General features: G+C 38.9%; 1 protein-coding gene across 1 annotated transcript; it reads left to right on the forward strand.

Moving 5' to 3' along the window:
* Position 1: 1 nt before the first annotated feature.
* LOC104807872 (heavy metal-associated isoprenylated plant protein 3) lies at positions 2-1,929 on the forward strand (the record flags this gene model as incomplete). Its single annotated transcript, XM_010533299.1, has 5 exons — positions 2-101; positions 286-518; positions 769-847; positions 947-1,303; positions 1,435-1,929. Coding segments are annotated over 5 exons (1,077 nt in total), but the record flags the coding sequence as incomplete, so codon positions are not given.
* Between the last annotated feature and the right edge of the window lie 10,475 nt (positions 1,930-12,404).

The raw sequence follows: 12,404 nt of genomic DNA on the forward strand, positions 1-12,404 counted from the left end.
TTCTGTGGCGGCTCCGGCGGCCACCACTTTCGTTTTCAAGATTGATATGCACTGCGTTGGATGTGCCAAGAAGATCAAACGTATAGTAAAACAATGCGAAGGTACAATAAATTTCCCATAAAAAATATTATTATACCGAGAATTACGAGGAGAGCTTACGTAATTATAAAGTTTACATGGTTTTTATTAGTTTAAATTAAAAACCAATTGAATTAATCTGGTTTTATGTGTATTACATGGACAAAGAATATATATATGGTGATGGTTATGAATAATTTTTGGCAGCCGGAGTGAAAGATGTGACGGCAGATTGCGGCGGAAACAAGCTGACGGTCGTCGGAAAGATCGATCCGGTGAAAGTCCGGGAGAAATTGGTAGAGAAAACAAAGAGAAAAGTCGAACTCCTCAGCCCTCTGCCGCCGCCAAAGACAAACTCCGGCGAAGAAAAGACGGCGGCAGAGAAATCAGACAAAAAAGACGGCGGAGACAAGGCGGCGGCGGCTCCTCCTCCCAAGGAGGTAAATAAATAACTATAATGCATTTTTTTGGCTAAAGGAGAGCAGTTACATCACGGCGTACGTTAGCCACGTGAGGGTAATGTGTGATTTAATTAAAGTGTGGATAAAACCATTGAATTTATTAATTAGTCAACTAATTATCCGACGCTTCCTAATTATGCTAACCAATTAATATACAAATCATCTAAGCGAGATTAATTAGTTTCTTAAAAATCTAATTTACTTTTTTTCCTTTTTTTTTTGTTAACAGGCTACCGTGGTATTGAAAATCAGATTGCATTGCGACGGCTGTATTAACAAGATCAAGAAAATAATATTGAAGATTAAGGGTAGTTTTTTTATAAACCTAATAAGATGGTGTTTTAATTAGTTAAAGCGTGACATATAATAGTTACTGTAATGTAATAATTTAATTTTCTAATTAACAGGGGTCGAAACGGTGAATATCGACGGACCAAAAGATTTGGTTACGATCAAAGGAACAATGGACGACAAAGAACTTGTCCCCTTCCTCAAACAGAAGCTCAAGAGAAACGTCGAAGCGGTGTTTCCCGCCAAAAAAGAGGACGGAGCCGCCGCCTCAAAGGCCAAAGAAGCACCTACGGTCGCCGCCGCCGCCGCCGCTGCACCTGAAACTAAGAAGGAATCCGGGGATGGCCCAGGGAAGAAGAATGACGCCGGCGTCAAGAAAGACGCCAGCGCCAGTGCCGGAGACAAAAAAGACTCCGGTGCCGTCGGAGGGGATAGCTCCGCCGGGAAAAAGGACGGCGGAGAGAAGAAAGAAGGTACCGGCGGCGATAGAATCTTATCTGAAATCTCCGAAGATCTAAATTTCAATATTAAAAAATGAACTATTGTTTTTATTTCAGTTAAAAAAAATGGATTCTAAAACATTGCTTGTATTACTTATGTTCAGACAAGATTAAAGACGACCAAGCTGTTGGGAAAAATGGCGGCGGCGGCGGAGACGACGGCGGAGAGGGTGTTAGGTCTGTCGGAACGGTGAACAAGATGGAGTATTACGGGCAAGCGTATCCGACGGTTCCGATGTATTGGCATGGGGGACACGTGTACGGTCAGGATTATCAGACGGTGAGTCAGAGTATTCACGGACCGTATCCGTATTCGTACGCGAGTGAGGGCTACGCGCCGTATTCTCAAGCTCACATGCACGCGCCGGGGATGTTCAGCGACGAGAACCCCAACGGATGCACCATTATGTAGTTTATGGGTTAACTTGTAAATACGTGAAACTGTTGGGGTTCGAAACGAAGGTTTGAGAACATGAGGGGGAATAACTGAAATTTGGAGATACTTTGAAGTCGCCCACCGAGACAGCGGGTTCGTGGTGTAATACTGTTCGTTTGTTAGTATAAAATAAAAATAAAATAATTTTGATTTGTGTGCTTTACCTAATTGTAATTTCTAACGTAATATAATCAAATAAAAAATAAAATGAGGATAAAATTGAGTTCAAATTTGCGTAATAAAACAAGGGGCACAGACCAAAAAAAGAAGATAAAGGTCTAAAGTTATATACATTTTTTTCTCAAAATTTAATCCTACAACTAAGAGTTACAAACTGCTAATTATTGTTCCCATATAACTTATAGATTTCATTTGTTTTTCCTCCTTAATTGGCACGACGCTTTCTAAGATAAATCTACTCAAAATAATCAATTTAATTGAAAAATATTTAATTTCATGCATGAAAAATGTGATATATCTATAAAAAAAATCATTGAAAAGATGAAAGACGTAATGATTTCAATGGTGGAAAAGTTAAAACCAAATTGTCATGATATTTTCTCGATGGTAATTATTATCACCCTTTATTCCTTTGGCTCTTGAATTAATCATTATCCTTCCTTTTCAATAATTCAATTACGAAATACTGAGATAACAAAGACAAATAAAAAAAAAGTGTAATTATAAAAGCTTTACTAAAAAAAAAGTAGTGAATTATTAGTTTCAAGATAAGTATCGTTGGCTTTTATTGTCGATAACAGATTGTTAACAATGTTTTATATTTATAGATTAATGATTTTAACAACGACAATTTTTAGAATATATGTATAATTTAAATGATGTGTTTTGCAATGGATTAAAATTTATCATTGATTCATAATGACAAAAAAACACGTAGTTCATGGAGAATAAGTGAATTTACAGTTGATAGTTGTTTCGTATGCTTAAGAAAAATATAATCTCATATTTCAATATACAAGTGATTATGTATAATATATATATATATACTGTTATATACTCAAGTTATTAACATGTGTACTGTTAAAATCTCATATTTAATTATATATATATAAATATATATATATATATATATATATAAATATATAATCTCACATTTATGTGAATTACAACGAATTTCAGAGCCCTTGCATTAACACTAAACGAATTTCGTAAATTATTGTAATATAAAGAATGTATCAATTTTGGAATGAATTGAATTTATAATTAATACAATGGTCGAAATCAACAATCACAACCATCAAATAACATTTTTTTCTTCGTTCAACAGTCTACTAGATAAAAGATTCCGACTACAATTTGAATTGATATAACTCGTGAATGACAGACAATAGATCATATTTTGGATTGGTTGGTTGAATAATAAAGCTATTCTTATGTTTAATTGCAAGAATATTATTAAACAGTATGTGATATATCGTTGAATATTATGTAACAAAGTATTTGCACCGACAGAACATATTATGTAACAATATTCACTGCTTATGTATTTAATTTGATTTTTTTTTGTTAAACTATTTAATTTGATATTAGATTCGATTTAGAAATAAATATATATATCATACTATTCGATCCAGTTTTTATTTATATATCTGTAGAAACTATTTGATTGGTTTCTCCGTGCGGAATTAATGGGTTAAACTATAATAATATAAGGTATGATGAAGTTTTCATATTAGCTAGATAGCACCAATTTTGGAAATAGACAAACCAAACAATTTTATATTATCTTTTATCATATGCTTTTCCGATGACCTAAAATGCGACCGAATTCCACGAACCAATTATTCGAAAAAAGAAACAACAATTTGGTGGGGGGTCTTTTGGATATTTTAATGCATCCGAAAATATAAAAGCATGATCACTCATTACAAACTTTTTTAGGGATAATATTTTATGTAATGTACTATTAAATATTAATTACATTGAAATTGTTGGTATGCCAATTATTATTGCATGCAAACACGTACGTGTTGGGAAAGTAGACTTCTCTTGTCCTCGAGGGAAAAAAGTCTTTGCTTTCCCATGCTTATCTCATTCTCTTCGAGATACGTTTTCTCATTCGTGCTCGTCGCCATTAAATTTAAAATATATGTATAAGAATTTTTTAATACATATTTTTCTGTTTAATCTGATCTATCATCGGCTTTTTAATATTAAAAATGCCGAAAAATAAGATATGAATTCTAAATATATTTCAATAACCATATTATAAACTAATTATCACAATCTACAAGGCTAACATAGACAAACAGAAATGGAAATAAAGTCTTAGCTCTTATTATTTTAGAAGATTATATAATATATAATTTGATTTATCTTATATTCAAAATCTATTTAATTTTGAGATCTGAACATATTATCCGAATGTCTGAATGATTAAAATTTCATTCTAACAACTATTAGATTACTACCATCTTTACCAGAAGACTGAAACTGTTGCCTTGTCTGATTTCAGATCTATTAGTTGTTGCAACCTTCCCTATAAGTTGATCCCTACCATCCTCACCAGAAGACTCAGGTCTGTCCTCCAAGGGTTGATCTCGCGCAACCAGACGACATTCTTAAAGGGACGGCTAATGGCAGAGAACATGTTGATGACGACAGAGCTGATCCGGGATTACAACAAATCAACATGTACATCTGCAATGATGAAGATGGATATTCGCAAGGCCTTCGACACCTTGGACTGGAAATTCATCATCACCCTACTACATGCGATAGGGCTGCCAACAAGATTCATTGCTTGGATTCGGAAATGTATCACTAGCCCTAAATTCTCCATCTCACTAAATGGTGAACTCGTGGGCTACTTTGCAGGGGAAAGAGGGTTAAGGCAAGGTGACCCCATCTCACCTTACCTCTTCATCTTAACCATAGAGGCCTTGTCTCACATGTTGGATTCATCAGCGAAACTGGGTAGATTTAATATGCATCCCAAGTGCCAAGAACCCCCAATCACACCTTGTATTCGCAAACGACATAATGATCTTCTCTGAAACAGACCTGCAGTCAATTGATGTTATTCGTCACATTTTAGAACAATTTGGAGATCGTGCAAAGTCTAAAATATTTTTGAGTGGGCTTTCCGGTACAGTTTCTGATCTATTGACGAAAGTACGAATATGGAATCCTCGGACAGCCTTGAACGTGACACACAATCAACCGAAGTCATTGCACAATCCAAACCATGACTCTAGTGAGAATATCTCCTCTCTGCTAGAATCATGCGTACCAATTCCTCTCCATATCACATTATTTCCATTCTTCTTTATACAGTATCGTTGTTTCCTTTTTATTCCTAGACTAGTTTTTCTATTTATTTGTAAAACTTCCATTATGTGAATATACTACAGAATTCTTTTCTATTCTACATCTCTCTCCTTCTCGGCATTATACTAGCTGAGTAAGGACAATTCTTCTTCTATACCTTAAATTTATTAAAGATTTCATGGTATCAGAGCAGAAACCGTTCTAGAGGATCTGCGCCTTTGTTTCTCTGTCGATTCCCGCAACTATGGATTCCTCTGTTGTTCGAGTCATCCCTGTTGTGCTCAATGGAGACAACTATTTGAGTTGGTCTCGTTCTGCAAAAATGTTTCTCAAGAGTAAGGGATGGTGGGAACATGTTACCACCAGCAGAAACGTTGAAGAAACTACTGGTACAACCCTTCCAGCTGAAGCCTCCAAATGGTTGCAAGAAGATCACACGGTGATAACTGTCCTTCAGAGTTCGTTTGATTCCACAATCATGGCCTCTTTCAATCACATCGAGTCGGCCAAACTTTTGTGGGATACTCTGAAAGATGTATACGGTAACACCTCTAACATCAGCCGTATATATGAAGTTAAACGTCGGATCTATTCTTTGCGACAAGAGGAGAGATCTTTCAATGCCCTGCTTGGAGAATTCACCGCCCTTTGGTCGGAATTCCGTGAACTCCGACAACCATCAACAGTTGCAAAAGAAATGGAGAATCACGAGCAAGACAAGACATTTGCCCTCCTATTTGCTCTGAATAGTTCATACAAAGAACTTATTCAGACCATCCTCAGAGAGTCTACATTGCCTTCCTTTAATGAGGTCTGTTCTCGAGTTAAGAAGGAGGAAGGAGGCAAGACTCTGTTTTCTGGTCCAAGTGAGATAGCTCATAATGCAAGAGGAAATCTCGCAGACCATGGTGAAATTGCACAGAAAGCTGTGAGATTCAAACCTGGAGGAGACCGCAGAACACCCTTCTGTGATTACTGCAAAAGAAAGGGGCACACAAAGGACAAGTGTTGGGCACTTCATCCACATCTTAAACCCCAGAGGTTTGCAAACTCTCAATATGTCTCGGATCAAGCTCGTTTTGCAGGTGAATCTTCCATCGAGATCTTGGAGGCGGGTGGCAAGACAAACCATGATGCTGCCCTGAACGCTTCCATCTCTGGTTTTGTCACTAAATCTGAGATGGAAACCATGTTACAGGGCCTCACCTCCAACATCTCGAAGATGATAGCATCCAAAGACTTCGGTAATGTAGCTCTCACCTCTTTTGCCCATAATGATCTCATTGTAGATTCAGGTGCAACTAGCCACATGATTTATAATCCGAAATTGCTGTCCAATATAACGCATGCTAATGGCTCCATTTCAGTTGCTAATGGACAGAATGTATTCGTTAGAGGAATCGGAAAATTAAAACTGTGTGATAAAGAAACTGATGCACTATATGTTCCCGAGTTTACTAACAACCTTCTGTCAGTTTATAAAGCAGCAAGAGATCTTGATTGTAGAGCCATTTTCAGTCCTAACGGTGTGCAATTTCAGGATATTAAGACCGGAAGGATCATAGCTAAAGGGAGAGCATCGAATGGACTGTATGTGTTAGATACAAGTCCTGAAGCTGAAGACACCGCCCTTAGCTCCATTTGGCATGCTAGATTAGGACACCCCCATGTTCAAGCATTGAAAATTTTATTACCGAATATTACTTATGATCATAAGAGTTGTGAGGCGTGCATTCTTGGCAAACACTGTCGTAATGTATTTCCTCATTCAAAATCGACTTATAATGCATGTTTTGAGTTGGTTCATTCGGATGTATGGTCTGCTCCTTGCAAGTCTCGTGAAAATTATAGATACTTTGTGACGTTTATCGACGAAAAGTCGAAGTACACTTGGCTAACCTTGTTAACTTCGAAAGGAGAAGTCTTTGATGCTTTTATCAGGTTCCACTCGTACATAAGGACGCAATACGATGCCAAACTAAAGTGTCTTCGCACGGACAATGGGGGAGAATACATCAACTCTAGATTCAAAGAATATTTGTCCGAACATGGAGTTGAGCATCAATCCTCGTGTGCCTACACTCCGCAACAAAACGGTGTGGCTGAGAGAAAGAATAGGCATCTCATGGAGGTTGCTAGAACATTGATGTTCCATCGACATGTTCCTCGACGTTTCTGGTGTGATGCTGTCATGACGGCTTGCTATTTAATCAATCGATTGCCAACCAAGATCCTAAATGATAGATCTCCATTTGAGGTACTCAATGAAACTCGACCTTCACTTGATTTCTTGAGAGTTTTCGGTTGTTCGTGCTATGTCTTTGTACCAGAAAATAATAGGAACAAGTTGGATCCAAAGAGCATCAAATTTGTCTTCCTCGGGTACTCAACAAAACAGAAGGGATACAAGTGTTATAACCCTGAAACTCGCCGAGTGTTTGTGTCAAGAGATGTCAAATTCATGGAGGAAATTGGATACTTTGACCCACAAAGCTGGAACGATGTCGAAGACATAGGAGTTCCACCACCAGATTATACATATACATTGCAGAATCTGTTGACCGAAGAAAAATCTCCACTGGAACCTTGTATGCATGAAGATGACGAGACTCAAGGGAGAGAACAAGAACTGAGAACCACCGTGAGACTACAGACAGGTATTCCTGAAAATGTTGAATCTGATAACCTGAACAGGGTGGAGAATGACGAAACAAGGGAGGTAAACAGAGAGCAACCATCTGACACTGAGGAAAGAGGCATTCCAAATCTGTTGCCTCTAGCAAATCCGAGAAGTCACATCAGAATTTCAAGACCTGTAACCACGACGTTAAGAAGAAGCTCGAGACAGAGAAAACCTACATATAAACTTCGTCAAGATTACAATGGTTATGCGGTAACTTACCCAGTGCAAAACTTCTGTTCTTTACTTCATTTGCCAACTAACCACCGTGTATTCCTAAGTAAAATAGATCAGGAACTTGAGCCACATACTTTTGAAGAAGCAAACGAAATGGAGGAATGGAGAAAGGCGATGCAAGAAGAGATATCAGCCTTACAAAGAAATGGAACTTGGGATGTGGTGACACTGCCAAAAGACAAACGTCCGGTGGGATGTCGGTGGATATATAAGATCAAATATCGGAGCAACGGAGATATAGAACGTTACAAAGCTCGACTAGTGGCTAAGGGTTACACTCAGACCTACGGCGAGGATTACACGGATACGTTTGCTCCGGTTGCCAAACTTCCCACGGTAAGGGTAATACTTTCCATTGCAACTAACTTGAATTGGGAACTTTGGCAGATGGATGTGAAAAACGCCTTCCTCCAAGGAGATTTAGAGGAAGAGATATACATGAGCATGCCCCCGGGATTCCAAAACTCACTAGGGGAGAACAAAGTCTGCAAGCTAAAGAAGGCGTTGTACGGTCTTAAACAATCACCACGACAATGGTATGCCAAGCTTTATGAAGCCTTGACCTCTCACGGCTTTAGTCGAGGTGAAAGTGATCATTCACTTTTCACATCCCAAAGTGAGAAAGGTATCATCGTGTTACTTGTATATGTAGATGACATTATCATCACTGGTAATGATTCCCATGGCATTGAGAAAACAAAGCTTCTATTACATAATTCTTTTGATATTAAAGACTTGGGTGAACTTAGGTACTTTCTTGGTATAGAAGTAACTCGATCAAGCGATGGGTTATTTCTATCTCAAAGAAAGTATACACTTGATCTCTTGAGTAGTGCAGGTAAACTTGGAGCAAAACCAGCAAAGACTCCCATTGAAGTAGGCTACAAGTATCAACAAGAGGGGGAACTACTTGAAGACCCCGAACGATATCGGAGAATTGTAGGTAAGCTTATCTATCTCACAATTACTAGACCTGACTTGTCGTTTGCTGTGGGACAGGTAAGCCAATTCATGCATGCACCAATGACTCGGCATTGGGGGATGGTAGAAAGGATACTCAAATACCTCAAAGGATCACCGGGTAAAGGGATTTGGATGAACCAGAACAAAAAAGTCGACATTGTCGGATACTGCGATGCAGATTGGGCCGGAGATCAACAAGATAGGAAGTCAACCTCGGGATATTGCACATTCATCGGAGGAAACTTGGCAACTTGGAAAAGCAAGAAGCAAAATGTTGTGGCAAGATCAAGCGCCGAAGCAGAGTACCGTGCCATGGCAACAGCAGCGAGTGAGCTCATTTGGCTTAAAGGACTCCTCCGGGATCTTGGTCTAGCCTCGGACGAAGCCATACCATTGCACTGCGACAACCAAGCTGCTATCCACATCGCAGCAAACCCGGTATTCCATGAGCGAACCAAACACATAGAGATTGACTGCCACTTTATTCGCGAGAAGGTCACTCAAGGAATTATCACAACACCTTACACTCGAAGTGAAGATCAATTGGCTGACATGTTCACCAAGGCTCCCAATGTCAAGAACCATGAAGACACTCTATCCAAGCTTGGTGTTGTGGACATTCACAAACCAAGCTTGAGGGGGAATATTGACGAAAGTACGAATATGGAATCCTCGGACAGCCTTGAACGTGACACACAATCAACCGAAGTCATTGCACAATCCAAACCATGACTCTAGTGAGAATATCTCCTCTCTGCTAGAATCATGCGTACCAATTCCTCTCCATATCACATTATTTCCATTCTTCTTTATACAGTATCGTTGTTTCCTTTTTATTCCTAGACTAGTTTTTCTATTTATTTGTAAAACTTCCATTATGTGAATATACTACAGAATTCTTTTCTATTCTACATCTCTCTCCTTCTCGGCATTATACTAGCTGAGTAAGGACAATTCTTCTTCTATACCTTAAATTTATTAAAGATTTCATGATCAACTAGTGGCAGAATCTGGTCTCCAGCTTGATCACCTGTCGATTCATTACTTAGGCGTCCCCTTGAGCCCTTGCAGACCGTCTCACTCAGATTACCAACCTCTGATCGAAAGAATCAAGGCAAAACTGATAGCTTGGAGGACTAGGTTTCTATCCTTTGCGGGTAAGATCCAGCTAATTTCCTCGGTTATTTATGGCATGGTGAATGCTTGGAGATCAATGTTTCTACTGCCCAAATACTTCACTAAGATTATGGACATTTTATGCGCCAACGTCGTATGGAACTCATCAGCATCAAGCGTCCACCGAGTAGCGTGGGACTCGATCTGTAAGCCCCGAGAAGAGAGAGGACTAAGGCTGAGAGCGTTTTCTGACTATAACCTGGTCTTCAGATTCTGACTAATAATATGGTTGGTGCTCACCAAAGCTGGATCATTATGGATAGCGTGGTTGCATCATTTCTACCTAGAAAAGCGAGGGCTCTGGGACACATCTCCATCGACCAGAATGTCTTGGAACATGCGGAAATTGCTGCAAATGAAGGAGAAGGCGATAGGATTTATTAAAATACAGTTGGGAAATGGTAAAGTGGCAAAGTTCTGGCTTGATAATTGGACCAACCTCGGCCCTTTGATAAACTACATAGGGCATCAAGGCCCTAGAATACTGCGACTGTCGAAGTTGAGCACTGTTAACGCTGCCACAACCGAGAATGGTTGGACCCTCCCAGGGGCTCGCTCGGAGAAAATCTAGCAGCTACACATAGTCCTTGCCTCCTTGTCCCCACTTCTGAGGCTTGGGGTCCGGATATAGTCTTATGGAAGCAAGGGGATGACATTTTCAAGCCTTGTTTCTCCTCTGCTAAAACATGGACGCAGATATGTACGCGATCATGCCCAAAGCCGTGAACGAAGCTGATCTGGTTTCAACTTTCTACTCCACGGATGGTCATTATCCAGTGGCAAGCTCTTTTACGACGCCTTCCTACTACGGACTGTCTATCACGCTGGGTTATCGAAGTTGATACTAAGTGCCCCCTATGTCTGATTGAAGAAGAGTGACACGACCACCTATACTTCGTTTGTCCATACAGCGCAGGACTTTGAGAACATTATGCAACCGCCTATTGGTCGTCTCCGCCAGGTACTCTATTGGACTGCCCAGACTGGTTTGGGGTGCAATCCCATGATGAAAGTAGGAACCGTCGTCTCCTGGTCAAGCTTATCTTGCAGGTATCTGTCCATCTTATTTGGCGGGAGCGAACAATAGGATCTTCCAGCAACTCTCCAAACTTGTGGTTGTGTTAAGGAGAAAGCTAGACAGATATATCAGAGACATCATCCTTGCCAAGCAGCGGGAACAACAACCCCGATTCAACTCTCTCCTAGAAGATCGGTTTCACGTGACGCTTGATATAACTCGTGCGCTGTAACACATATACGCTGGTGTAGAGCGTAGCAACATTCACATGGTGTTCATTGTCTTTTGATTCCGGTCTATTGACTTGGCGTGTAGAAATACTATTTTTGACATATATATATATATATTCACATTGAAAATATATAAAAAAAACTATTATAGATTACTCATTTCAATAACTAGACTAACGAAACTACAATATAAACATATATTTTTTTTTTCTATTATGCTCTGACGGTGAACTTCGTCCTGCTCCACCAAGGACAATGCATTACGAGTCGTTCATTATCTCAAAAGATGTCTAGAGCAAAGAATTATATTACGCTCCGACAGTGAACTTCATCTCGCTCCATACTGTGATTCTATACTGTGACTCTAATTGGATTATATGTCGTGTCTCACGAGGATAAGTTACTGGTTACATCATCTTCCTCGGTCAATTTTCTATATCATGGAAAATGAAGAAACATAGCATTGTCTCGCGATTATCGTCCGAAGCAGAATATCACACATACATATTATGAGTTCAAGTGAATACATCAAATTCTTGAAATTCTCAGGGTCGATGTCTCAATTCCTACATCTTTGTTTTGTGACAATCAATGTGCTCGACATATTGCTTAGAATCTGATGTTTTACGAACGTACCGAACACGTTGAGATTCATTGTCATTTTGTTCGAGATGAATTCAACGTCGGACGAATGATTTTTTTTACACACATGACGTCGGAGCAAGTTACAGATATTTTTACTAAGGCAGTTGCTAAACACACGTTTGATCATCTTCTCACCCTAAACCCTAAATCCCGATTTCGATCACGATCCCGATCGAACCCGAAACTTTGAAATTTAATTCTCGAACTCACTTTTCATTAGATCATCTATCATCCCACTATTCTATCACAATATCCTTTAACACTAGAGTTTCAATTGATAATCATCCAATTGCTCCAAATTAAACTTTTGATATCATTTAACATTAATATATATATATATATATAAATATTTATATATATACATATATATATATACATATATATATATATATATATGT

This window comes from Tarenaya hassleriana, unplaced genomic scaffold (genome assembly GCF_000463585.1).
Source record: "Tarenaya hassleriana unplaced genomic scaffold, ASM46358v1 Cleome13, whole genome shotgun sequence".
Classification (NCBI taxonomy): Eukaryota; Viridiplantae; Streptophyta; class Magnoliopsida; order Brassicales; family Cleomaceae; genus Tarenaya; species Tarenaya hassleriana.